This window comes from Prionailurus bengalensis, chromosome D3, assembly GCF_016509475.1.
Source record: "Prionailurus bengalensis isolate Pbe53 chromosome D3, Fcat_Pben_1.1_paternal_pri, whole genome shotgun sequence".
NCBI classification, from domain to species: Eukaryota; Metazoa; Chordata; class Mammalia; order Carnivora; family Felidae; genus Prionailurus; species Prionailurus bengalensis.
In genome coordinates, this window is record NC_057356.1 from 11,225,398 (window position 1) to 11,248,787 (window position 23,390).

A 23,390-nucleotide genomic window follows, 5' to 3' on the forward strand; every position below is an offset into this window, starting at 1 on the left:
CGCTAACCCCCTCACCCTCCCTCCAAGAGCTGATGTTCTTGGCAGGTGAGAGATTCAAGGAGTTGGGGTGGATGAGGCAGAGATGAAAAGGGGGAAGGCGGTCTCCCCTGGGTGATTCGGAGCATAACCATCTTCCTCTCAAGATAGCTGTGGACAACCGGTCAGCACACCCGCCCTTGGGTCTCTCCTGCCCGTCGTCTGAGAGACGCGGGGGCTATCAGGGACTGGCGAGAGGAACCCTGAGAAGGGTGAGGCCAGCTCCTCACCCCATCCGGTGTCTACTGTCCCCTTCCAGATGTGGAAAGACCCCGGATGGCCCAAAGGTCTTATGTGAGACTTTCCAGTACACGCCCCAAGGGCCTCGCCCACAGGCCTGGAGCAGTTGCTAGCCCTGAAGACGGGCCAGGGGTGGGAGCGGAAGCTCATCCCGGGGCGCAAGGCCGTCTCTAACGCCCTCCCACCTCACCTGGGCCCCTGCTCACCCTGGGCAACCTGCCACTGCGTCAAAGCGACGCAGGGTCGTGAGTGGGGAGTGAACGAACAGGGTGTGGAAGCCAAGTGGGTTGCATAGGAGCTGAGTGATCTTGGGCAGGTAATTTGGCTTCTCCGGGCCTCAGCCTCCTCAAGTGCAGAATGGGCCTAAAAAGAGTGCCGGCCTTGTCATACCGTTTGAGGGCCTGTCAGACACTGCGTGGTGCCCCCCATGTGCCAAACATTCAATAAATGGCAGCTGTTGTCATAAAGACGACCGTGTTGCCTCACTTCTCTCGGATCTGCTTCACGTCACCTCCTCGAAGGCCCTCCCTAGGTATCCCCATTAAAGCAGTAACACCCCCCTCCCCCACCCCCAGTTTTGCTTTCCTTTCTGGCACTTACAACCACCTGACCGCGTATTACGTATCGTTCATGTTTCCCTTTACTGTGCTGTCCAATATGGTAGCCTCAAACCACATACGGCCGGTTAAGTCTACGTTAAAGCAACAAAATTCAAAACTCAACTCTCCAGTTGCTGGGATAGCCAGCCTCCAAGGTGGTCCCCAGAGATCCCTGCCTCTCGGTATTCACGCCCTTGGGCAGTCCCCTCCCGTGCTCCATCAGGCAGGTCTGCGTGACCAGTAGAAGACCGAAGCAATGGTGACTTCTGAGACCAGGTCATAAACGACACTGCCGCTTCCTTCCTGCTGTCCTTTGGATCACTCGCTCAGTGGAAAATGGGCTGTGGTGCTGTAAAGACCCTCATGCAATCCCAGGGAGAGGCCAGCGTGGTGAGGAACTGAGGTCTCCTGCCAACAGCCATGTGCGGGTGCCATTTTGGAAGCAGATCCTTTAGCCCCAGAGGAGCCTTCAAAAATTTTTTTTTGTTTTCAACGTTTATTTATTTTTGGGACAGAGAGAGATAGAGCATGAATGGGGGAGGGGCAGAGAGAGAGGGAGACACAGAATCGGAAACAGGCTCCAGGCTCTGAGCCATCAGCCCAGAGCCCGACACGGGGCTTGAACTCACGGACCGCGAGATCATGACCTGGCTGAAGTCGGACGCTTAACCGACTGCGCCACCCAGGCGCCCCGGGGAGCCTTCAGATGAGACTGCAGCCCTGACCAACAAAACCTCCTGAGAGACCTGGAGACAGAAGTACCCAGCTAAACTGTTCCCAAGTTCCTGACTTCGGAAACGGTGAAATAATACGTGTTTGCTGTTTTAAGCTGTTTGGGATATTCTGTTACACAGCAACAGATGACTAACACAACTGTACTCCCCACCTTTACGTGTTCAAATGCCACATGAGCAAGTGGCTGCCATACTGGACAGCACAGATGTGGAACATGATCGAAGAATCCCACTATTGTAGAAGGTTCTATCAATTACGCTGCCCTACACCGTGAACACCACCAGGAAACCCCATTCCTGGCACCTGGGCAGAGTATCTGGTACACAGTGGGCTTTCCGTAATTTGTTTGTTGAATAAAAGGATGACTAAATCAACACTGGCGAGGGACTGAAAGCTCGTGAGGTGACTTTAGCTTGACTCCTTTGAGACGGGGAACGGAAAAGACAGATCGCCACTGTTGGCTGAGTACTCATGTGCAAAGCACGTTCTAGAGGCTTCATGCACAACCTCTAGTTAGCACATACTAGTTCATAGGCAAAGTCAGCCACCCAAGGTCACGCAGCTCCTGGACTAGAACCCGAGGCCGTGGGGCTCAATGCCTGGTGCTCACTGTTCCATCCCAGCTCAGGAGCCCTTCCCGTACCGGGCCTTCTCCCCGAGGATGCTCCCACGGCACAGACCAGGTGGGCGAACAATACCAGAGGTGGCCGAGGGCTGGATTCCCAAGTAGCATTGAAAACAGAGAGAAGGAAGAAAAAGCAGCAGCTGGAGGCCAGGCAGCAACAGCCAATCTGCTCAACGACCACAACAAATGCCCAACTTGCTGAAAACTACCAAAGAGAGATCTTAAACCAGCCCTAGGACTGTTAGAGGCGGTTACTTCATCGCCCGGGGCTGGTAGGCGATCATGACAATGACAATAAAAACAACACTCGCGCTGGGCACGTCACGTGCTGGGCAGTGTTCGGGGCACCTCAGGCCTATCGGCTCATTTACACATGCAAGCGGGTAGAAGCGTAGGCACAAAACTAAATCTTACGGGGCGCCTGGGTGGCTCAGTCGGTTAAGTGTCCGACTTTGGCTCAGGTCATGATCTCACGGGGCGTGGGTTCGAGCCCCACCTTGGGCTCTGTGCTGTCAGCCTGTCGGCGCAGAGCCTGCTTCAGAGCCTCCGTCCCCCCTTTTCTCTGCCCTTCTCCCGCTTGTGCTCTGCCCCCCAAAAATATTTTTAAAAAAACCCAAAAACTAAAACACTACTTCAGGAAACTGGTCACCGGGCAGATTGGTCAGTCTCCAACTCTGAACACTGACTGAATCTCTTTCAAACTAACTGGAGGCTGTCTCTGGGCTCTGGTGTCCAGCTCCAGGAAAGAAAGCCCTATAAAGCTGGACATCAAGGTTTTATCGCTTCTCTGGCTCGTCCAGAGCACCAGCAACTGGCAATTCTTTGTTGGTTTATTTATAACACCAAGATGAGCAGAATGTGCTGGTTCCTCCCGCTCCTGCTCCTCGTATTACGACAAATGTGCATTAAATATTTATTCAAAGGACTGGAGTGGTCCCAGTTCATCACAGAAACGGGCCTCGGAGCTGGCAAATGGGACGTCACCTTAATCAGGAAGACGATACACCAGCCCCAGAGCAGAAAGGACCCCCTGGAGGAGAGCAGAGAGGGGGCAATGAAGACTCACTTCGTGGCTCGTTCTGAGATCCTCACTTCCAGCTTGTGGCCGTCCACGATGTGACCCTAAGAGATAAGACCACACAGCTTGTCACCCTGTCTCCCCAGCAACACTCCCCCACCCCGCTGCTCTCCAACAGAGCGGGCGTCAGCGGAGAGGAAAGGAAACTTCAGAGGGGGGACTATCCCCGGGCAGCGGAGCCAGCTGGAATCAAGGACAGAGAAGTGGCTCAGGCCGAGCCCAGACAGCAGCTGGTGGTCACACAGACCCAGCCTTCCAATGCCCTCTTGAGCCATGCGTGGGCCTTGGCCTTTATGCCAATCAAGGGGCACCGAATTTTCCATTGTTTGTAAGCATTTTTTTTTAGGCAAAGCAAGCCCCTTTGGTCCGGCTTGCAGTAAGAGTTCAGGCTAGACTGTGTGCTTAAAAAAAAAAAAAAATTCTAAACCGCAGAGGAGGTGTAGTGAAAGCTAGGCTCTCACGGGGGTCCCTTAAGGCAAAACTGGAGTATTAGCAAAATTACCCTCGACAATCCCTTAAGTCTCCCATAAGATATAGCACGGGTAGTTCTGTGTAAACGATTCTTTGTGGCAACGTGCACACATGTACGCACACAGGGAGGTACGGAACGCAACACGTGCAAGGTGGAGTTTGACAGAATCTTGTGTTACGTGGCAGAGAATGGACCACTGGACGTGCAGAGCCAATGCCAGCTAAATGCCTACGCGGCACCCGATGACAAAGTTGGACTGCCAGTGTCTCTTTGAAAAACAACACACAAATCAAACGCCAGAGAGGTGCCCCATGAGGCGTAACTGGCTGAAGCTAAGAAGCGGCCGCCCTCTCGACAGGGCACAAGTGTCCAGCTTTTGCTCTGGGTGATGCCTGCCCCCTCACTCCCTCACACTGCCCGCTGGCCCCCAAGGGTGTCTGGATATGCAGCCCTGGTAGACAGCAGAGCTTTCCAAGAGAGCGGAGGCCCCGGAGGCATTACCTCCCCGTCATCCTACCCAAATCCAACTCGGCCCTTTGTGAAGCTGCCCTGAGCCAAGGGCAAGGTCATCAAAATCCTACAAAAACCATCAGATGAACTAAGCGCCCAGTTACATTTCCTATGCCCCCCAGGGCCTCTCTCCTGTGCCAGAAGTTCTGCTGGGACAGGGCGGGGGCCCCCTATGGGCGCCTTCCCACCCTGAGAACAGCCCAGCCGTGCCTGGCCCAGGGGCACCTGCCAGAGAGAGAGTGAGAGCCGGGTAAGGTGAGCAGGCTCCCATACACGTGGGCCGATTCAGCTCTCCTTTACCTTCACGCCACCTGGCCTCAGGCCAGGCCCTCTTTGTCCGGTGCGCACATAGGACATCCGGAATATGGCTTAAAAGGGTCCCTGGACCCCCTGAAGCTCTTCCAGGGACTTGGGTCTAGAAGCCTGACCTGCAGGCACGGTCAGGAGCGCTCGGCCTGCAGAACGAGGGGTCAGCAAAGACGGCAGGGAACGAGTGGGTCCTCAGAAAGAAGGCAGGGCACTGCTCCCTGCCCGCAAAGCCACCAAAGGGCCTGGGATGTGTGGCGTCGGGGAAGAGTGTGGAGGACGCGGTCTCGGGCAGAGGCCTGCCTCACGGGGGAGGAGCCCATCCCAGGCCGTGCCGCTCCCTGCAGTCCCAGCTCAGCTCCCTCCTGCTCCAGGCGCCTGATCTGATCCTGCACTTCGGGCCCAGCAGGAGGTCCCGTTCTGTGTGGAGTCCCTGTCCTAACACCTCAGAGTCTAGTCCCCTTGTCCTCATCTTCCCTGCCTCCGCCCGACCCAGGCCAACACCCTTTTCCTGCCCGGACGACTCCGTGGTTTCTCACCTGCCCCACTGTCATCCACTCTCTGCACAGCAGCGGGAGAGACCGTCCAGAAGCATAAACCAGTCCCTTCCCCAAAGTGCTCCAAGCCTTCCGACAGAATCTCACTGCCTTTACACCGGACTCCACGGTCCTTAAAAGGCTGACAAGATCTGGGCCCACACACGGTCGGCTCCAGCCACAATGGCCTCTTTCTGCCTCTCAAACATACTAAGCTCATTCCTACCTCAGAGTCCCTGCCTCAGACCCTTTGCACATGCTGTGTATTCCTCCTAGACTGCTTCCCCTCTAGATCTTTGTGTAGCTGACTCCTTGTCAATTAGCGACCAGCTCAATGGTCACCTCCTCAGAGAGGCCTCCCTCACACAATGTAAAGTAACCCTCTCTGCCCATCACGATGCCTGCTTTATTTCCATCCAAGCACTTCTCGTGACCTGGTCTTGCGTATTTATTCAGAGATCCGCTCTGCCAGCCTCCCCCAGATCTGGCACAGAGCTGTGGATTCGTGAGCGCACTACCATGACTACAGAGCGCTGAAGAAGATTCTTAATTTTTCTTGGGCCACAGTGCCCTGGAGAACTGGAGGAAGCGAGGGACCCAAGAAAATGTGGACTTACCCACATTCCTGCTAACTTCAGGAGTGTTGACAGGCCGGACCCCCGCCCTCCACCCTCCCTGCCCCGGAACCCCCCCCCCCCACCACCTACCAAGCACCTCCATGGATCTCAGCTGAAATCCCCACCCTTACCTGGAGCTGCTTGAGAGCCTTCTGGGCCTGCTCCGGCTTCCTGTATTCCACGAACCCAAATCCCATGGAGAGCAGCTCTCCTAAAGGAGAGTCAGAAAGAGAGGTGAGGTGGGGGGAGCAGAAAGGCGAAGAAAGAGCACGAACCCAAGGGCAGCGGCTCCGGCGGACCCCTAGACGTCCCCTCTTTGCTCCCTTCCTAAAAAGATTTTAGCTCCTGGTGTCCCGTTTCTTACCAGTCATCTTGAAGAATCAGCCAACGAAGTTATATAGCCGTCACCTGAGGCCCAGCTGACTATTAATTAAGAGATGATTGGCATGATAATTAACTTCCTAATAGAATTCCGCCTTTGGGAGGGAGCAGGAACGAACAGGGATGACCATCGCTGTGACAAGCTGCACAGTCCCTACCTAGGCAGTCCCCTGCTTCCACACACAATGCACGCGACGGATATACGCATGAAAGTCAAAGGCACCAGAGGCTTAAGTCTTTACGGGTGTTTCCGACCATCCAGCGACGGCTGGTCCTGGGCTTCAGATACCGAGTTCGGACAGGGAGAGCGGCTGAATTCTTTGAACCTATCTGGTCCCCCACTTCTAGGTAGTGAGGCGCAAGGGTTCAGAGAGCGAGGGAGAGCTCAAAAGCATCGGGGACGTTTGCTTCCTGACTTTAGATGCGTGCGCGTTACGTACCTATGTATCATGTGGACGGCGCGGGGGGAGAGATTTTACAGGGCGTGTGTCTAATTACATCCTGCCCTATGTCACAGAATGGGACACGTGCCTCCTTCCCTGCATGTCATGCAGGTATATTCATTTTTTCACAGTGGAGCTCAGAGGACTGGCTCGAATCTGACGGGTCCAAATGAGGATCGAGACTCGTCACCTTCGACCCACACAACAGTCCCTTCTTCGCATCTACCGTGCGGTTTGTGAGACCCGAGCCCCTCCCGGGGCACTGCTTGCCCGTGTTTCCATTCACAGCCACGTGCTATCAAATGGGGCCCCCGTGCAGCAGGAAACCCCGTGCGTTGCCCAAATACGGCTCTGTGGGCCACAGAAGGGAGTCTCTGCCCGAGTGAGCTGTTGGCTGCCAGCCATGGCCACCCTGTGACAACCTCAGACACCGGAAAGCTCTCCCTGGGAGACTCCAGGCCGAGGGTGGTCTGTGGGGGTCTGTGCACACGGGATATTTGGAGGGCGCGGAGGAGCGTGTGAAAGGCAACTACTAACAGTCAAGTCCGTCACCCGATCCCTGACGCTGCCCGGCTCCTACCCTGGGAGCCTGACCTCCACAGGCTGCACCACCTGGGCTCCCTGACCTTCTGGTTTCCTGTGGGGTGTAGCCAATGGGAAGCCCCGATCTGAGACTGGCAGGTGGAGAAGAAAAAGTTGGGGGTCCGGCTTCCTCCCACGCGCCCCCCACCCTCCCCGCCTCGGCGTGGTTCTGGCCGTGCTGGCGGCTTCCGTGACGGGTGACGCCACTCCCTCCCCGCGGCCCTCGGGGCTCACGGGGTTCTTCCGCTTGATGCTCCCCTCTGCCTCAACATCCCCCGTGGGTCCCTTCTGCTCAGCCCTCACCATCGCATCTGGCCCCGTCCTTACAAACGTCTCCTCGACAACCTGCCGAGGGTGCTTTCCACGGCCTCCTGCGGCCCCCTCCCTGGCACACAGGCGGCCGAGTTCCCTCACGCGGTGATGGATGGATGAGCCCCGTCGAGCAGGGCTCTCCAACACGGGCTCTTAAGTGCGGGTCGTGAGAGGTGCCCGCAACACGGACGGATCAGGTAACTATTTCCAACATACGCTCCACAGTGCTCCTGAGGGGCGAACGTGGAGGCGGGCTCCACCGTGGCTGACCGCGGAGCGCGCCACGGCGACACCGTGACCCACGGGCACAGCGGGGGGCGGCTCTCCTGGCCCCGCTCCCGGCCTGGAAGTCAGGGGTCGCCTCCTTTCCCGAAGCCGGGGCAAACCGAGCCTTCGTATCACTTACTTGGTGCTTAGCTGCCTTTCTTACGTCCCAGACTAGCCCTGTGGACCCTGGGGAAGAGGTTGTTACGGTCTGAACTGGGTCCCCCCCCTCAATTCCTGTGTCGAAAGCCTAAGCCCCGGCATCTCAGAATGCGACCTTATTTGGAGAAAGGCTCTTTTACGGAGACGAACAAGTGAAAAATGGGGGCGTGAGGGCACCCAGCATGACTGGTACCCTTTCAAAGGGGGAGGCATCTGGACACAGGACAGGCTCGGGCAAAGGGAGCCCCCCGTGAGCATGAAGACCACCGCCTACAAGCCGTGGGGGAAGGCCGCAGCAGGCTCTTCCGTCACGAGGAACCGCTCCGCTGAAACCTCGACCTTGGACTTCCGGAAACTCGTGTCGCTGCAGCCCCCTCGTTTGTGGCGCTCCGTGACGGCAGGCGAACACAAGCACCTCCCGAACGTCTGTGCCACGTGTCTGCTTCAAACCTTCCTGCCGTGGCTTGCCCCCGCTTCCGGGGAAAAGCCCAGACTCCTCTGCAGGGCCCAAGAGCCATCCTGTGACCCGGGGCTGGCCTGCCTTTCTAAGGGCATCTCCTGTGTCTCCCTAAAGACACGCAGGGACAGTGCCCGGTGGCAGCAGCCCCTCCGGCCTCCTTCCTCTGTGCACCTGCTCCGGCTGGCCACCGCCGTCCCCACCCGCCAGCCTCACGCTGACGTGCAGACGCCAGTGCTGGGACCCGGCCCCTCGTCACCCTACGCTGTACCCCACCGGCTCATCTGTGTCTCAGGTCACGGCTCTGACTGACTCAGGTGGCGTCCCTGTAAATCTTGCCCGATGGAAGGGAGGGGACTGAACGGCTGGGCAAAAGGAAGGACGTGTGGCCTGTCCGTCATGCGCAGGAAGCCGGTGCTGGAGAAGGGACAAGCGGGGAGCAAGGGCCCGAGCCAACAGCTGAGGCGTAACGGGGAGATGAGGGTTGTCTGCAAGGCACAGACACCCACAGGCTGCGGGGGGAGTATGGTCAATGGTCCACAGGTTCTACGTCTGGGTTGTTTCTTCTGGAAGCAAAGAGGGAAAGCCCAAGCCTGGTCTCCTTCCTGCTATTCTCTACGAAACTTCCGGAGCCCAGAGGTCCTGGGAGGAGGGAGAGGCTTCCGCTACTGGACAGTGGCAACCCTGGTGGCCCATCAAATGCCGTGAGACCACGGGCCAGTCCAAGGAGGCAAAGAGCCTGACGGGCAAGGCTGCCCCCATGGGACGCAGGAGTCTCCCGGGACAGAGGAGGGCCCATTTTAGGCGGGACGCTAGGAGTCTGAGGCGGGCAACACTTCAGACCAGAAGAGCGGGCGGTATCCCTGCCCCTCCACCCAAAGCGCCGGGTTCTTCTGGAATCATGCTTTCCGGATGCAGTTTCATAAAGAATACCTGTTTTGTTCTTCTTCTTGGAAACAGAGCAGCTCTTCACCATTCCCACTCTGGAAAACACCTGGAAAGGAACGTCAACGTGTATCAGCAGCACGTCCAGGCTAATCCTGCAACCAGTGCAGGCACGTCTCGAAAGACGGAGGCCACGTATGTGACCACGGGCCCCAAGAGGGCTGTGATTCCTGCCCGGCTTGTGCTTAAGGGGCAGACATTTACAGACTCTCTTAATCCAAGTGTCAGGCACTCGGATGATCTCGCTTGTCCCAAGCAGATGTCTAAAACAACTCCGCGGGAAGATTCTCCCGACACCTCCATTTTACAGATAGGGAAACTGAGGCACAGATAGCCCAAAGGGCTTGCCAGGGTTGCGCCGTTGACACCGGGATCCACGTCCAGGCGTTCTGACCTGTAACTCGGGGCAACACGAGGGGAGCCCTGCGGGCTGCATACTGTTTCTGACAGCGCCTCCAATGGGCTGGCGGCCCTGGGACTGTGAACCGGCTGGAGCCCAGTCTTCGCATCTATCCGGGAGGAACCTGGACTGCATCGCCTTGGCCGGGACTCCCCGTTCCAGAGGTCCTCACTTCTTGAGGACGCGCCTAAGTCTGAAGCTTGGGTGCATCTTCCGGGGAAAATCGATCGTCCCGGACCCGGGAGAGCCGGCAGACTGGGCACGAAACACAGACAGCAAGCCGCACTGCCCTATTCGCAGCGAGCGTCACGGCTGGTGCGTGCCTCTTCACAAAAGCAAACTCACACCGAACCACAACAGGTTCAGGAGCGGCCAGTGCAAAGCCCAAGGCTGGGTTTCTAGTTGCTCGGTCTGGTCAATCTTTGCCCTGGAGAGGCTGCTGTGTGAGCCCGGGGCCCTCTGCCGTGGCCACCCTTCTACCTGCCAAGAGGAACGGCCACATCACAGAGCCTTGGCCAGATGGCCTCAGAGAGGAGGCTCTGACCTCGTCTCCCCCAGAGAGGAGACGAGTTTCCCAGTCTCCCAGTTTCTCCCTCCAGATGCAGGCCGGCCTCCTTCCCGCCTCTGGGACTCAGTGGACACCGTCGTCCCCCCTCTCGAATCTATCTGTGGAATCTCGGAACTCAAAAGAACTTTTAGAAGTCAGTTAGTTCGATCCTTACGGTCATCTTTTTTTTTTTTTTTTCCCCCCCCGGAATCAATCATAGTCACTGCTGATCATTACTGATTTATGCAGTTAAAAAAAAAAAAAATGTGCCAAACCCAGGTCACAGAACCAGAGAGTCTTCCCATAAGCGGTTCTCAGACCCGTGGGGGGAGCTTGCAGACCCCAACCTTTTGGAACTGGAGGCCCCACTTGCTTGTCTCTGGCCAATTCCTTCCAAAGGCCCCCCATCCCCATTCAGGGCAGGCCCCGCTTGGTGCTTTCCAAACACCTGCTTGGAGATGCCCACCTTTTCACCCTCTGCCTCCCTCCCAAGAATGCAGAACCCACACCCCAACCAGGGGTTCCGGGCAGGACTGTCCCTCGTTCATTCCTGTGTCTCCCGCATGCTCCCGTCAGGCAAGGAGGTGGTGCTAACGTTTGCTTTTGGGTAGTTAGCCCCGCAGAGAAAACCGGGGCGGGGGGCTCTGTTTGCTGCACGCACAATGCTAGCACCGACGACACCCCCTTCCGTGTAGGGGGGGTGTCCCTCCCGGCCCCTCGGCTGGTCTGGCCACTGCTCAGGTCCCCTGGTGAGGGGTCCACGGGACAGCCCCACAGGCACATCAAGTGGCCGGCTGCTGGTTGTCCAACTCTGTACCAGCACGAGCCACGCGCACAGGCAGAATCAACCTGGGCGCCTCGTCGGCAGACGGCCTCCCGGGCCCACGACCCCCGCCCCGTTTGTAGCCATCACTCACTTCCTTCAGGGTCTCCTCGGTCGTGGCAAAGTTGAGATTTTTAATAAACAGGGTACACCCGGGGGGACTCTCCTCCTCCTCCTCTTCCTCCTCTTCTTCCTCTTTCGCTGGAGCGTCCTCAGCTCCTCTCTCTGTTGGCTTTTCACCTTCCGGGGTCTCGTTGTCTGGCCCTGGGTCCCCCCGCCCCCCGCAAAAAACACAAATTCGTTAAATGTGAAATCCCTTAAATGTCTAAGCCCCGGGCCGAAAGCACGGGAACGTGCTAGATCAGAGGGGTTCTGCCTCTGGGCGGCATCAGGAAGGGGCCCCGATACCTAGCTTGCGCTGGGTTCCAGCAACTCTTAGGGGGCTGGGGGAAGATGGGGAAGGGGTGAGGCTGTCCTGCATCCTGCCTCTGGCGGGGCACCGGGATGCCCGGCCGGATGCTCGGCCAGTTGCGCGTCTGACTCTTGACTTCAGCTCGGGTCACGATCACATAGTTCATGAGTTCGAGCCCGCGTCGGGCTCTGCTCTGCGCTGGCAGCGTGGAGCCTGCTTGGGATGCTCGCTCTCCCTCCCTCTGCCCTTTCCCCGTTTGCACTCTCTCTCTCTCTTTCAAAATAGATACACTTAAATGCAAATTTAAAGAAAAAAGGACTACAAGACACAGACCAGAAGCCTGAGCCTTGGACTAAGCCGTGTCAATTTAAACTGCAAAATAAACTGCTGCGTGAGCTGTTTCACTGAACCACAAACCTCAAAACAACACGCAGCCGAGTTCTCAAACTGAAACACGACTCAAAACTTCCGGAAAAATGACAGAATACAGAATGGGAGCAAAAGTTAGAACCCTCTAAATACCCCACGAACCTAAGAGATGTTACGTTCAATTAAAATTCCCAATATACAGAACTTCAGGGAGCCACATATATCGAGCACGCCTCATCTACCGCAACAAGACAAGTTCAGAGTTACACCCAACATCGAAAAATTAAAAAAAAAAAAAAGAGACACAAACTACTAAGTACTGATAAATAGGACCCTAGGAACAGTGCTACCAAAGGCTGGGATGATACGTGCTCATTAAAAATAACGTTTGCAGGGGCGCCTGGGTGGCTTAGTCAGTTAGGCTTCCAACTTCAGCTCAGGTCATGATCTCACGGCTTGTGGGTTTCAGCCCCGCGTCAGGCTCTGTGCTGACCGCTCAGGGCCTGGATCCTGCTTCCAACCCTGTGTCTCCCTCGCTCTCTGCCCCTCCCCCGCTCACGCTCTGTCTCTCTCCTTCAAAAATAAATAAACATTTAAAAAAAAAATTAAAGAAAAATAATAAAAAAAATGATGTTTGCAAAGAACGTGTAATGACACAGAACGATGCTTATGATATAAAAGTTAAGAGAGAAATTAAGATATGAAACAGTAAACAGTCTAAGCCCAATCACGTTCTGTCCACACAATTTCCGGGGCGCACACACAGGGAGGCGACGCTGGAAGGGGACACAGGATGTGCTCCGGGGTGTTTCCGGAGGCCGGGATCCCAGAGGGCTGTCGTTTCCGTCCCCCCAGCCCTCTTGCCACGCATACTCAGAAGGAACAGCATTTCAGGAAGAGGGAAGAGCAGACACGAGGTTGTGCATGAGCAGGCGGGTATGTGTGGCCGCAGCTCAGGGTCGCCCAGGGGTGACAGAAGCCTCGGAAGACCGAGAACAGCCCTGTGACCTCTGAGAAGTCCTGCTATGAGGAAATGTGTCCGGGTCGGTCCAACCTCCCCGAGTCACGCGATCAGGGTCCAGGGTCACATCCGACCTCCGCCTACAAGCTTCTGGACCTCCTCCTTGGGGCAATTTCCTGGGGAGACTGAACCCCATCCCGCAGGTCCCTCAGAGCAGTCATGACACTGCGCCCTCGCTCCCGGGAGGTTCTGAGCAGGTGGCCCGTCCCTGTGCACAGAGCCAATCCCGGCACAGGCCCCAGGGAGGCCGCTGCGCGTGCTGCCTCCAGGCTGACCGACACAGCCCTCTCCTCCCGCACACCTGCACTCAAACAGTCCAACCTCCTTGGGGTTCAAACCCATCCCCTCGCTCTCACGCCAAGTACCCACACCGTCTCCCGTCTGTCTCCCCTGCCCCTTCTGGGCCGAGCTTAAGGCCCGCGGGTCCTGATTAAGCTTCAACCGCTTTGTCATAAAACAACCCTTTCAAGCCCCAATGGCAACGGGAGGCGGTGATGATGTTGTCTGTTTAACATCAATTGAACAAGCAGCCTCTGCCCCTCCCACTCCGTCGGAGGTGAACCCAGAACCCAGACCCTCGCTCCAGGACGAAAAAGAAGACATCAACCCAAAGGCTCCTCCCCTACCCGGGAAACGAACACAGTTTACCCAGCAGGGGACTCCGTGGTGTGGCCGCGCGTTCAAAGCAGAGCAGGGTGGACAAAGTGTTGCTAACGACGGGGCAGCAACGCTATGCAAAGAGGCTGAGCCCTCAGGTTCTGCACGAGAGCTTCGATGGGAACGGAAACCACGACCTTCCGCTGGGAATGACATTTCCACCCCGCTGGCTCTCCCTGCACTCCCCATCTTGGAGATAAAAGCAGGGGCGAAGGCAGGCCGATGAGACCCACCCCCCCCACCACGCACCAGGCGCTGGGCTCGATGCCCCCGGTGGACCACCTCGTTAATGACCACGGTAGCCACACCACAAAAAGTGGGCGGCCCGTGAAAATGCTGGCGGCTGCTGCACCTGAACCCGAAATCTTAGGGACCCTCAGGCTGGGGGAGAGGCTCACGGAAGGCTACGGACATGCTTTTTACAGAGGAAACAGCGGTGGGGGTGGTGGTGGCGTCAAAGAGTGGCGACAAGGGGCAGGAGCAGGAGCTGTGATGCTCGGGTTGAGGGAGGGCGGAGCTGCACTCACGGTTAGGGCTGGCGCCCCAGGAACAGCAGGTGGAGCCCGGCCACAGGGAGTGGAAGACCGAGGGGACCGTGGGGGCGGCCAGGACCTACTTCCTCCCTGGGCGTGCAGAGGCCTGCCTCACCGGCTCCTCCAGCTGCTCACGGGCCGACCAACGGCCCTGACCCCCGAGGTGCGGGAAGAACGCCCGGCTTCGGATGAAAGGCGTGATTAAACGTGGCCCGTCCGTTCTCCAACAGCACGGAAGTGTCTGTTCCTTCTCTAAACCTTTGTGTCTCCAGCAGCCACCTGCCTGCACCGCTCACCGCCCCGGGGATGCTGGGACAACTGACGAGACAAGGGCACCAGTCTTGAGATCTGCTGAAAATGGGGGGGCCTGGAAAAATCGAGAAGGGGGCCCACAGGCGAGCCAGGAAGCACCGAGCTGTGGAAAGCACACAGGCCTTAGGAATGAGTGACCTAGGTCAGAGTCCCGGTGATGCCAGGCGCTACGGGTGTGGCCCTGTGTGACCAGCGTGACCACCCCCTCAGCATCCTCAATCTGGAACACGGAGTTAAACGTGCACACGCGTGCACACACACACACACACACACCTGCACTCTGCTGAGTCGTCTGGAAATACCAGTGGCCACTACTCTATACACACAGGGTCTCTGGGCCCAGGCATCGTTGCCTCTCGTCTGGATGACTGAGTAGCCTCCTCGATGGTCTCCCCAGCACGTCCCACTTTGTCTGTCCCCTCTCGCCCGCTCCAGCTGCACTGGCCTCTGTTCTGACACGAAGCCCGCCAAACCCAGCCCTACCACAGGGCCTTTGCACTTGCAGTCCCCTCGGCCTGTTGTGCTCCTGTCTCGTCTCTCCAGGCCTGGCTTCTCGTCAGGTCTCAGGTCAGTGTCCTCCCCTCAGAGCACTTCCTGTCCACTCCAGCTCCAGGGGTCTCCAGCCCAGGCCTGGCCACGTGCCAACACGTTCCCCTGGGCTCCTCGACTCAAAGCCCTTACTCCATCATGAAATCACCTTATCTGAGTACTTCTCTATGTCCCCGGCTATCAGGGGAGCTCCCTGAGGATGCAACCACGTCTGACTCAGTCACCACTACGTCCCCAACGCTGGGCCCAGAGCAGATGCTCCAAAAATATCTGCGGATGATGAGTATGCCCAGCACTTGGCATGTGCCTGGAACGCAGGTGGTGCCCTGCAAATGGCACTTAGTGTGACTGAGAGGAACTGCAGGGTGGCAGCTCAGGGCACAGACCTCGGGGCCACAGCTCTGGGAGCATCCGGCTCTCTCCGGTGGCACGACCTCACGTAAGTCACTAAACATCTCTGTGCTTCCTTCTTGCGATCTAAAGCAGGGAATGACTACAAGAAGGCCCACTCAGAAGATGATCACGAGGCCTGTAGGAACAGTGCTTGGGCCTATGGTGATCTAGAACAGTCTCATCGGTCTTAACATCACCCCAAATGCCCATACTGCACACATTGCCCGGCAAGGCCGTGATGAGAAATCTGGCGGGAAATGTCCTAGGCCCCTAACCCTGAGGCCTGCAGCCAAGAGAGAAAGACAGTGGCTGCAGGGACCCCACAGCTCTCTCCCTGCAGGGCGGGCTGCCTGCGCCACAGTTCAGAGTCTGGGGAACTGCGTCCCCGCTGGCCACCTCCCTGAGAAGGGCTCCCGCTCCCTGAGCGGCCAGGCCAGGCCCTGCCGGGGCCCGTACCTGCATCCAGACGCCGGGTGCCACGGCCGAGAAGCCAAAGGTCGTTTCTGAAAAAAGCACTTCTGCTCCGGGCCAGACTGGGGAGACAAAGACGAGAAGCAAAAACGAGATACTGCGAAACTCAAACAGATGTTTGCCAACAAAATCACCAGGAACCAGAGAAAGAGGAAAGCAAGAAAGGAAGCAGGGCTGGGCCAGAGGGTGGGGGGTGCGCGTGGAGGGGGAGGGGGTAAGGATTTAAAAGCAAGGTGGGCTGGAGGGGGCTGGGACAGGCAGGGGAGAATGTGCTTCCATCTGTAGTTAGCACAATAAAACGCAGTCACGCATCGCCACATGGGGCTTTATTATAATCAGGCCGCAGAATTTACTGTGGCTCCCCCCCCCCGCCCCTTCCCAGCTCTGGGCGCTGAAGGCTGACAGCAGAGACTCTTATCAGTTGCAAGCAGCTTTTCAGGACCTCCCCCGACTCTGAGCCCTTTATCTGGAGGTGAGGGTCTTGGTTGTGGGGAGATAAAACACACTGTCCCCCTCCCTGGAGACTGGTACAGAGAACGGAGGGCTTTGCAGAAAGGAAGGAGGGGTGGGAAAAAAAAAAAAAAAAGCTCCGTCCACTCCCCTCCCCACTCCCGTCCTTTGGAGCCTGAGAAAATCTAGGGCTTGGGGGCTGGCTGAGTCCCCACGCAACGGGGACGGGGGTCGGGGAAGCTTCAGGAACAAGGTGGAGGCCCGGGCGAGTGTGGGGGAGGAGCATGTGAAAAAAGAGCACAGGAGGCTGGGAAGAGGGTCATGGATGCGATTCGTGTAAGCAAAGGAACAGAAAGGGCAAACGGAGGCACAGGAGGTGAGCTCTGTGGGAATTCACCTAGTAACGGGGGACGCGGCAGGGCCCGAAATCGGTCCAGACACGCACAGCTTCGCATCTGAAATCGGGCCTGCCGCCAGGCTCCGTGGCCTCCTTTGTGTGAGTCTCGTCAGCCCCGAGAGGCAGGGCCTGCCGGGCCGGAGTCTGCCTGGGATGCTCTCAACACGGCCACACAGGCCCCGGGAAGCGGGGTGCAGCGGGGCAGACTGGGGTTCGACGCCTCGGCAGAGCCCGTGCGCGGTGAGCTCCAGAATGCTTCTGTACGCGGGGCCCATTCCTACTGCTAGTGTGACATCTCAGCCGCCCCCCAACAGCCCTGTCTGTGCCCCTCGGGCCTCTTCTGGGCAAGAGGGTCTGTGTGGCACCCACTGGGGTCAGCCCCGCTCAGCAGAAGCCGGTGCCCGCTGCTGAAATGACAGGCCACCCGCTCCGGCTTCTGCTGCTGAATGAACAACGGAGGCGGAGGAACGGTGATCTACCATACCCTCCTCCCCAGAGCCCCGCGAGGTCGGGATGGTCATCATGCCCATTTTATAGATGCAGAAACTGAGCATCAGAGGACGGCGGCTCGCTCGGCCACAGGGCTGAGAGGGGCCGACAAGGAAGACGGAGATTCCCCAGGAGCTCTGCGCTGCGCACGGAAGCACCAAAGTGCTCAGCGCAGGGCCCGGCATGGAGCAGTCGCCCGTGGACTCACCCGCAGCGCTGTCCCACCGGGCAGCCAGCGGACAAGGCAGCTGCCTTGCGGAATGGACTTGCTAACGGGGAAGCCAAACAGATGGACGGCAAGGAAATGAGCCTGTCCACGGCGCGACCCCAGGAGGCGGGAAAGGGTTACAACACAGCGGAGGGTAGCTCACGGGGTGGGCTTCAATCGGTCCGCACGGCGGGAGCCGTGACGGTCCCTTTCCGCTCTGACGCGGGCTCTCACCGGACGACAAACCGTCCGTCCCCAAAGGCCAGGGGGAGCAGCCCCCGCCTTTCACGGGCCCAGACAGAGGTGCAGAAACCCTTCTTCGGGCACCATTCACTCCATCCACACACGTTCAACGGCGCCAGTCTAGGCCTGGGGCCTCACAGGGCGCGGGGCCCCCGGCAGGGCGCAAGACAGCCGCGTCTTGCCCTCGTGGCTCGCCGTGGACATTCAACAAGAAAAACCGACGAATGAAATGAGCGTTAGAAGAGCCGAGTGGACGGAGGGCCACGCCAGGAAACACGCAAACGAGTGTGGCCGCGTGGCAGTGGTCACCGAGGGAGGCACCAGCCTCAGTGGTCCTGCCAAGCGGGTAGGAGAGGGTCCTTTGCTTCCGGCAAATCAGCGAGCTTGAAAGGAGGGCTCGCTGTGGCCAAAAAATATCAGTCAGGTTCAGGTTTAGCAAGTGAACTCTAAGGCCGCTGATGATTTTAGGGTGGTGGCTCATTGGGTAGGAAACATGACTACGTCACTGGGGCGCCTGGGTGGCTCTGTCGGTTGAGCATCTGACTTTGGCTCAGGTCACGATCTCACGGTTCGTGGGTTCGAGCCCCGCGTCAGCGGTGCTGACAGCTGAGAGTCTGGAGCCTGCTTCAGATTCTGGGTCTCCCTCTCTCTCTGCTCCTCCCCTGCTTGCACTGTCTCTCCCTCCCTCTCTCTCTCTCTCTCTCAAAAATAAACATAAAAAATAAATCAAAAAAAAAAAAGTGACTACGTTACAAGAATTGTTTCTGATGGAGACGGAAGCAGGTTTTGAAGGGAACCCTAATCCAATGTGTGGACAAAATGAACTCACCAACAGGGGGTAGGGAAGGGCTTTGGAAGGTTCACACCAACAATCAGTAACCCTGCTGACCAGGGAGGCAGGCTCCCGGAGCCTCGAAACACAGAGACTGAAGAATGGCCCTTCCTGATCGGAACAGAGACACCAAACCAGTGGCTCCGAGTGCCGTGTGCTGACTGGGCTAGTCCTGAAGAAGGCTCTGCTGGCTCACGAGGACGTGACAAATGCAGCCAGCCTAGCATCGGGGGCCGGGGGGAGAGGGGGGGCAGGTATGGACTGTGAGCTCTAATCAATTAAAGGACCGTTGTTTAAGTGCAATTTTTAAAAAAATTTTTCTAATGTTTGTTTATTTTGAGGGGGAGAGAGAGACAGCGTGGGAGCAGGGGAGGGGCAGAGAGAGAGGAAGACACAGAATCCCAGGCAGGCTCCAGGCTCTGAGCCATCAGCACAGAGCCCGACGCGGGGCTCGAACGCATGAACTATGAGACCGTGACCTGAGCAAAGTCGGACGCTTAACCGACTGAGCCACCCGGATGCCCATAAAGGAGTGTTCTTTAATGAGAACTCCGCTCGCCCCGTTTCTGCTGTGAAACAGCCTTTCTGGGGATGATGGAGAGGGCCGATGGGAGACTTATTTTTTCAATTCTTATTTTAATAAACGGGTAACCCTACAGGGGTAAGTATGAAAGCGGACGCTGCTGGTGAGCAAAGTCCCAACACGTGGATAACAGGACCCCCGGTCCTTTTCAAAACTTTTCTCAAGGTCTTTGATTCTAGGGTGTGGTCATGGCCCCGTGGGTGCTTCTCCCCTCCTAGGGCGCATCTGGGGAACACCCAGGGGATGCATGTGGTGTTTCAGGAAGTCACGAGCACTGGGGACACTCCTGACACTTAGTGGGTGGCATTGGGGAGACAAAATGCCTTGCAAGGTGCACAGCGGTCCGACAAAGAAGAACTGTGCTGTCTCGGTGCCAGTGGTGCCCCCTCCGCCCCCCAAGCGGGCCGCCCCCGTCCCTGCCCTTGCAGCTGTCGGTGACCAGGGGGCGCTATGCCACTCTAAGGACCTGGAGAGTACGTATCTCCCCTGGAGTCACCCTCCTTGGCCAGGCGTCCTGGTGGATGCATAAAACAAGGTCGTTTTCACCTGCTCTGTTCCAAATCCCTGCTGGTAGATTCTGGGAGTTTTTTTCAACCGTTAACTGACGAACGGAAAGGCTGGCTACTTTCGTCCCGCCTGTAATTCTACGTTCTACCTGTCGAAGGACGTTTTCCGAGACGCACCGGTTTCCAGGACGAACAAAGAACTTTACCAGACACCTGATACGCTTTAGTGCAGCGCCCACCCCCCACCTCCCCTTGCCTGCCGCCCCAGGGCACCCCGGCCTCAGCTCTTACAGGTTTCCGGCTCCGCCGCGCCCTCTTCCGCAGGTCCTGCTGGGGGGTCTCGGGGTTCCTTCTTCTGCGGGGCGGAGCTGGAGAAGACGCCCACCGGAGCCCATTCCAGATACAGGGGCACGTGGCGACACTGCAGAGACGGGGCAGGGGAGGGGCTCAGTTCCCTCTGCAGAGGAAGAGCCCGAGGCTCAGACTGCGAGGACGACTCACCCCGGGGAACGGAGCAAAGGGAGAGGCACAGCCTGGAGCCCTCTGTGCTGCCTGATCCCTGAGAGCAGCTTGGGGCCCCCTGGCTGCAGCCTGGGGCTCAGGGGAGAGGCCCCAGCGTCTGCTGTCACCGGACGTGTTTGTGTCTCCTCGTGTTTTCTCTGGCCAGGCAACGGAGCGGAGTGGGCCAGGGAAGGGGACCGGTGATAAAGCACAGCACAGTGGATCGGGACCGTCAGAAACCCACGTTCTCCCCCGCTCCGCCTCCAGCTGCCAATACCACAGTGCAATGCGTGTGCACGCAGAGTTTTTGCCTTTAAAGAAAGGACGAACTGGACACCGATAGTCTGCGCGGTGCTACAGTGCCTGACAAACAGAAGCTACTCGTAGCGGGTTGAAGGGTGACACCCCCACAAAGGTAAGTCCGCATCCGAAGCCCCAGAACCTGTGAATGAGACCTTATTTGGAAAGAAGATCTTTGCAGATATCACCTAAGTAGAAGATCTTGAGATGAGAGCATCCGGGTTATTGGGGTGGGCCCTCAACCCAATGACAAGGGTCCTCGTAAGAGAAAGGCAGAGGGAGACCTGGGACAGAGGGAAAGAAGGCCACGTGAAGAGGGAGGCAGACACTGGGGGGACACGGCCACGAGTGAAGGGACACGTGGTGCCACCAGCCTCTGGCAGAGGCAGCGAAGGGTGCTCTCAGAGCGAGCAGGGCCCGAGGACGACTGGAATTCAGACTTCTGGCCTCCACGACTGTGAGACAATACAGTGCTGCTGTTTTAAAGCCACCGCGTTTGCGGCCATTTGTAACGGAAGCCGCAAGAAACTAACACGCTGTGACAGAAGTGTGTGCACATGTAATGCTCCTTCCTCTTTACCCAGAAAACAGGGGACAGGCCGCTTACAGGAGTGACTTCTAACTTATCGTGAGTACAAGATACCCGAAGCTCTGGGAATGATGGCCCCGATTCACCCGGGGGATGGAAAACCACGGGAAGCCAGAGTCAGGCAAGGAGCCACGGCCAGGTTTCTGGGGGATGTTTAGGGCGCCCCTCTCACATTCTCCCGCCCGGAGGTGTTCTCAGGGCTGGGGCAGCTGGCAGATCATATCAGAGAGGGCTGGTCTGCAGACAGCGCCTCACCAGCCTGCCTGCGGGTCCGTCGGCCCCCTCGCCCTCTCCTGAGCAGGCCCCGGCAGCCCTACCTTGGAGTAGGCCAGATGCCTGAAGGCCCTGCGGGCCTCCAGGGGCTCCAGGAACTCCACGATGGCAGTGACACCGCCCTCGGGCAGCAGCACTCGGCCCAGGCTGCCGAATCGGCCAAAGGTCTCCTGCAGCTCGGCCGCCAGGGTGCCCGCCGGGAGGTTCTTCACCAGAATTACAGTCTTGCTTCGCTCGGCTGCGGCCTGCGGGGCAGGGAATGAACACACGTGGGGCAACAGGCAGGAGAATCCCCCAGCCCAACACCAGCCCCGATCTGTGGCTGGCTCTGCACCAGGTACCCCTCTGCGATCTCAGGTGCCAGGTGCTTAGGGAGCGGGCCCCCGAGGCCCCACTCTCTTGGGCATGCCGCTCCAGGGGGCAGCTTTTTGGAGAGAATGGGAGGAGGGCTCCAGCTCTGGAGCCCGGGTCAAATCTCAGCCCCTTCCCTCCTGAGCTGTGGCAGATTCTGACAATGCCTGACCACAGCTCTCTCTGGACCTTCCGGAACGTTCCTGCCCAGACTGCCAATGGCCAGGATGTGCATCTCAGGGCCGAGAGCCTTTTTTCCTGGAACTCCAGACACCACACGTGGGGCAGGCAGGAAGGGCCGAGGGGTTAACACCCTGGGAGCAGCCTACAGCTCTCAGGAGTTCACGTGTCCCCCGTCCTCTGGGCAGGACAAGTGTGAGGTATGAGCCCTGCAGCTTTCCCCATAAAGTTCAGCCCCCTCGCTGCACCAGCAGTTACTGTAATAAGCACCCCCCACGCTGACCTCCTTCCCCTTGACCTTTCTCACCAGTATTTTCTGCACTGCCCAGTAACCTACATGCACTTGACCCTGTCTCAGCGTCTGCTCTTGGGAGAAGCCAAACGAAGACACTAGCCATCCAGCCCGAGAGACGTACTGCACCCTGCTTCAGCCCCTCACCTAACGTTGAGGACGCGGCGCCCGTTCCACGGGACCCTTGCGGGGACGGACTTAATTATGCGCCTTAATACGAGCCAAGTGCATACAGCACGTGCGCTCTGTGAATGTCAGCGGTTACTGTACTGAAAAGCAACACGGGAAGGGCGGGAAGGAGCCAAGATGTAAAGGAAAAACCCCGGGCACTTGGAGTATCCGAGCATGAGTCTCAGCTTGGCCACAAGTCTAACTGGGAACCTTGGGTCAGTTGCTTTCCCTCTGCCCTCTGTTTTCTCATCTGCAAAATGGACCAGCTAATGGTCACGCCCATCCTCTAGGCCTCGCTGCTGCTGGAAGGACTAAGACGGGTGAGGTGGAAGCCGTCTGTGGGTGGCAAGGGCTGCACCCCAGTGGGCTTCAGGTGCAACTCCGGCCGCAGGGGATGATGGCTAGGGGTGTGGGCTCTGGGGCTCCACCCTGACTTGCTTTGTGACCTGGAACATGTGGCTTGGCCTCTCTGTGCCTGTGGCTCCCCCCCCCCCCCCCCCCCCCCATCCAAGGGCCACGATGGGAGCAAGCAGTGCTGCTTTCCCGGCTTGTCAGGTGAGTGAGCCCAACAATAACACACAAATGTAGACGACCGCCGCGGTCAGTCCCACTGTCAGCTATTAGTGTATTTACTTGACATACCCACACAGCCTTCCTTCCCAGCTGCCCTCTTACGGTAAACTTGAGGGCCTGGACGGCTGACGAGAGTGCTGTTTGGGAGTCCGAAGCTGAGATTTAGCCTGAGCTCCTGCCTCAGGCTCACTGTGTGACCTCTGAGTCCCCCGCCCCCCTCTCTGGGCCTCAGTGTCTTGTGACGGAGGGGTGGGTGTGAGGGGGCCTCAGCGGGCCCGCTAAGACTCGACCATCCGTTACTCTAATCTCCTACGTGGTGGAGAATAAGCCATGTTTAAGTGCTGGTCTGTAACCTACCTGGTCCAAGGAAGGTCTAAACCCCCAGATAACAGGTGCTTTTAGTAAGGTGCTGGGTGGGGGGCGGGGGGACGGGCTGTTCGGGGCCCCTCCGATCTGGGTGGAGAAGCCATGAGTCACAGGGCAGTCCTCCTGCACACCGCCCCCAAGAGACACCATCCGAGTCAAACGGGTCCCTCGTCTGAGCCCGCGTGAAACTTTTTTCTTTAGAGACAATTTAAGGGTTAATACTGATCATCCTTGAGAGGCCTGATCCTCAAACCTGCCAGCTCACCCGGATCTGAAGCTCCACCCTCGGCTCCGCGGTG

General features: G+C 57.9%; 1 protein-coding gene and 1 non-coding gene across 4 annotated transcripts in view; one reads left to right on the top strand and one right to left on the bottom strand.

The window, feature by feature from the left end:
* Window positions 1-23,390, bottom strand: part of RBM19 (RNA binding motif protein 19) — a 151,017-nt gene that overhangs the window by 101,958 nt on the left and 25,669 nt on the right. For all 3 annotated transcript variants that reach the window (XM_043557683.1, XM_043557681.1, XM_043557682.1), the window contains exons 15-20: window positions 21,203-21,403; window positions 19,787-19,916; window positions 11,165-11,334; window positions 9,289-9,349; window positions 5,886-5,965; window positions 3,302-3,357 (exon numbers count right to left, since the gene is read on the bottom strand). In XM_043557683.1, coding sequence (XP_043413618.1) covers window positions 3,302-3,357; window positions 5,886-5,965; window positions 9,289-9,349; window positions 11,165-11,334; window positions 19,787-19,916; window positions 21,203-21,403 — 698 coding nt within the window. The remainder of the gene's footprint in view (window positions 1-3,301; window positions 3,358-5,885; window positions 5,966-9,288; window positions 9,350-11,164; window positions 11,335-19,786; window positions 19,917-21,202; window positions 21,404-23,390) is intronic.
* On the top strand, window positions 2,655-2,739 carry TRNAQ-UUG. Its single transcript has one exon. It is a non-coding gene; the product is annotated as a tRNA-Gln (tRNA).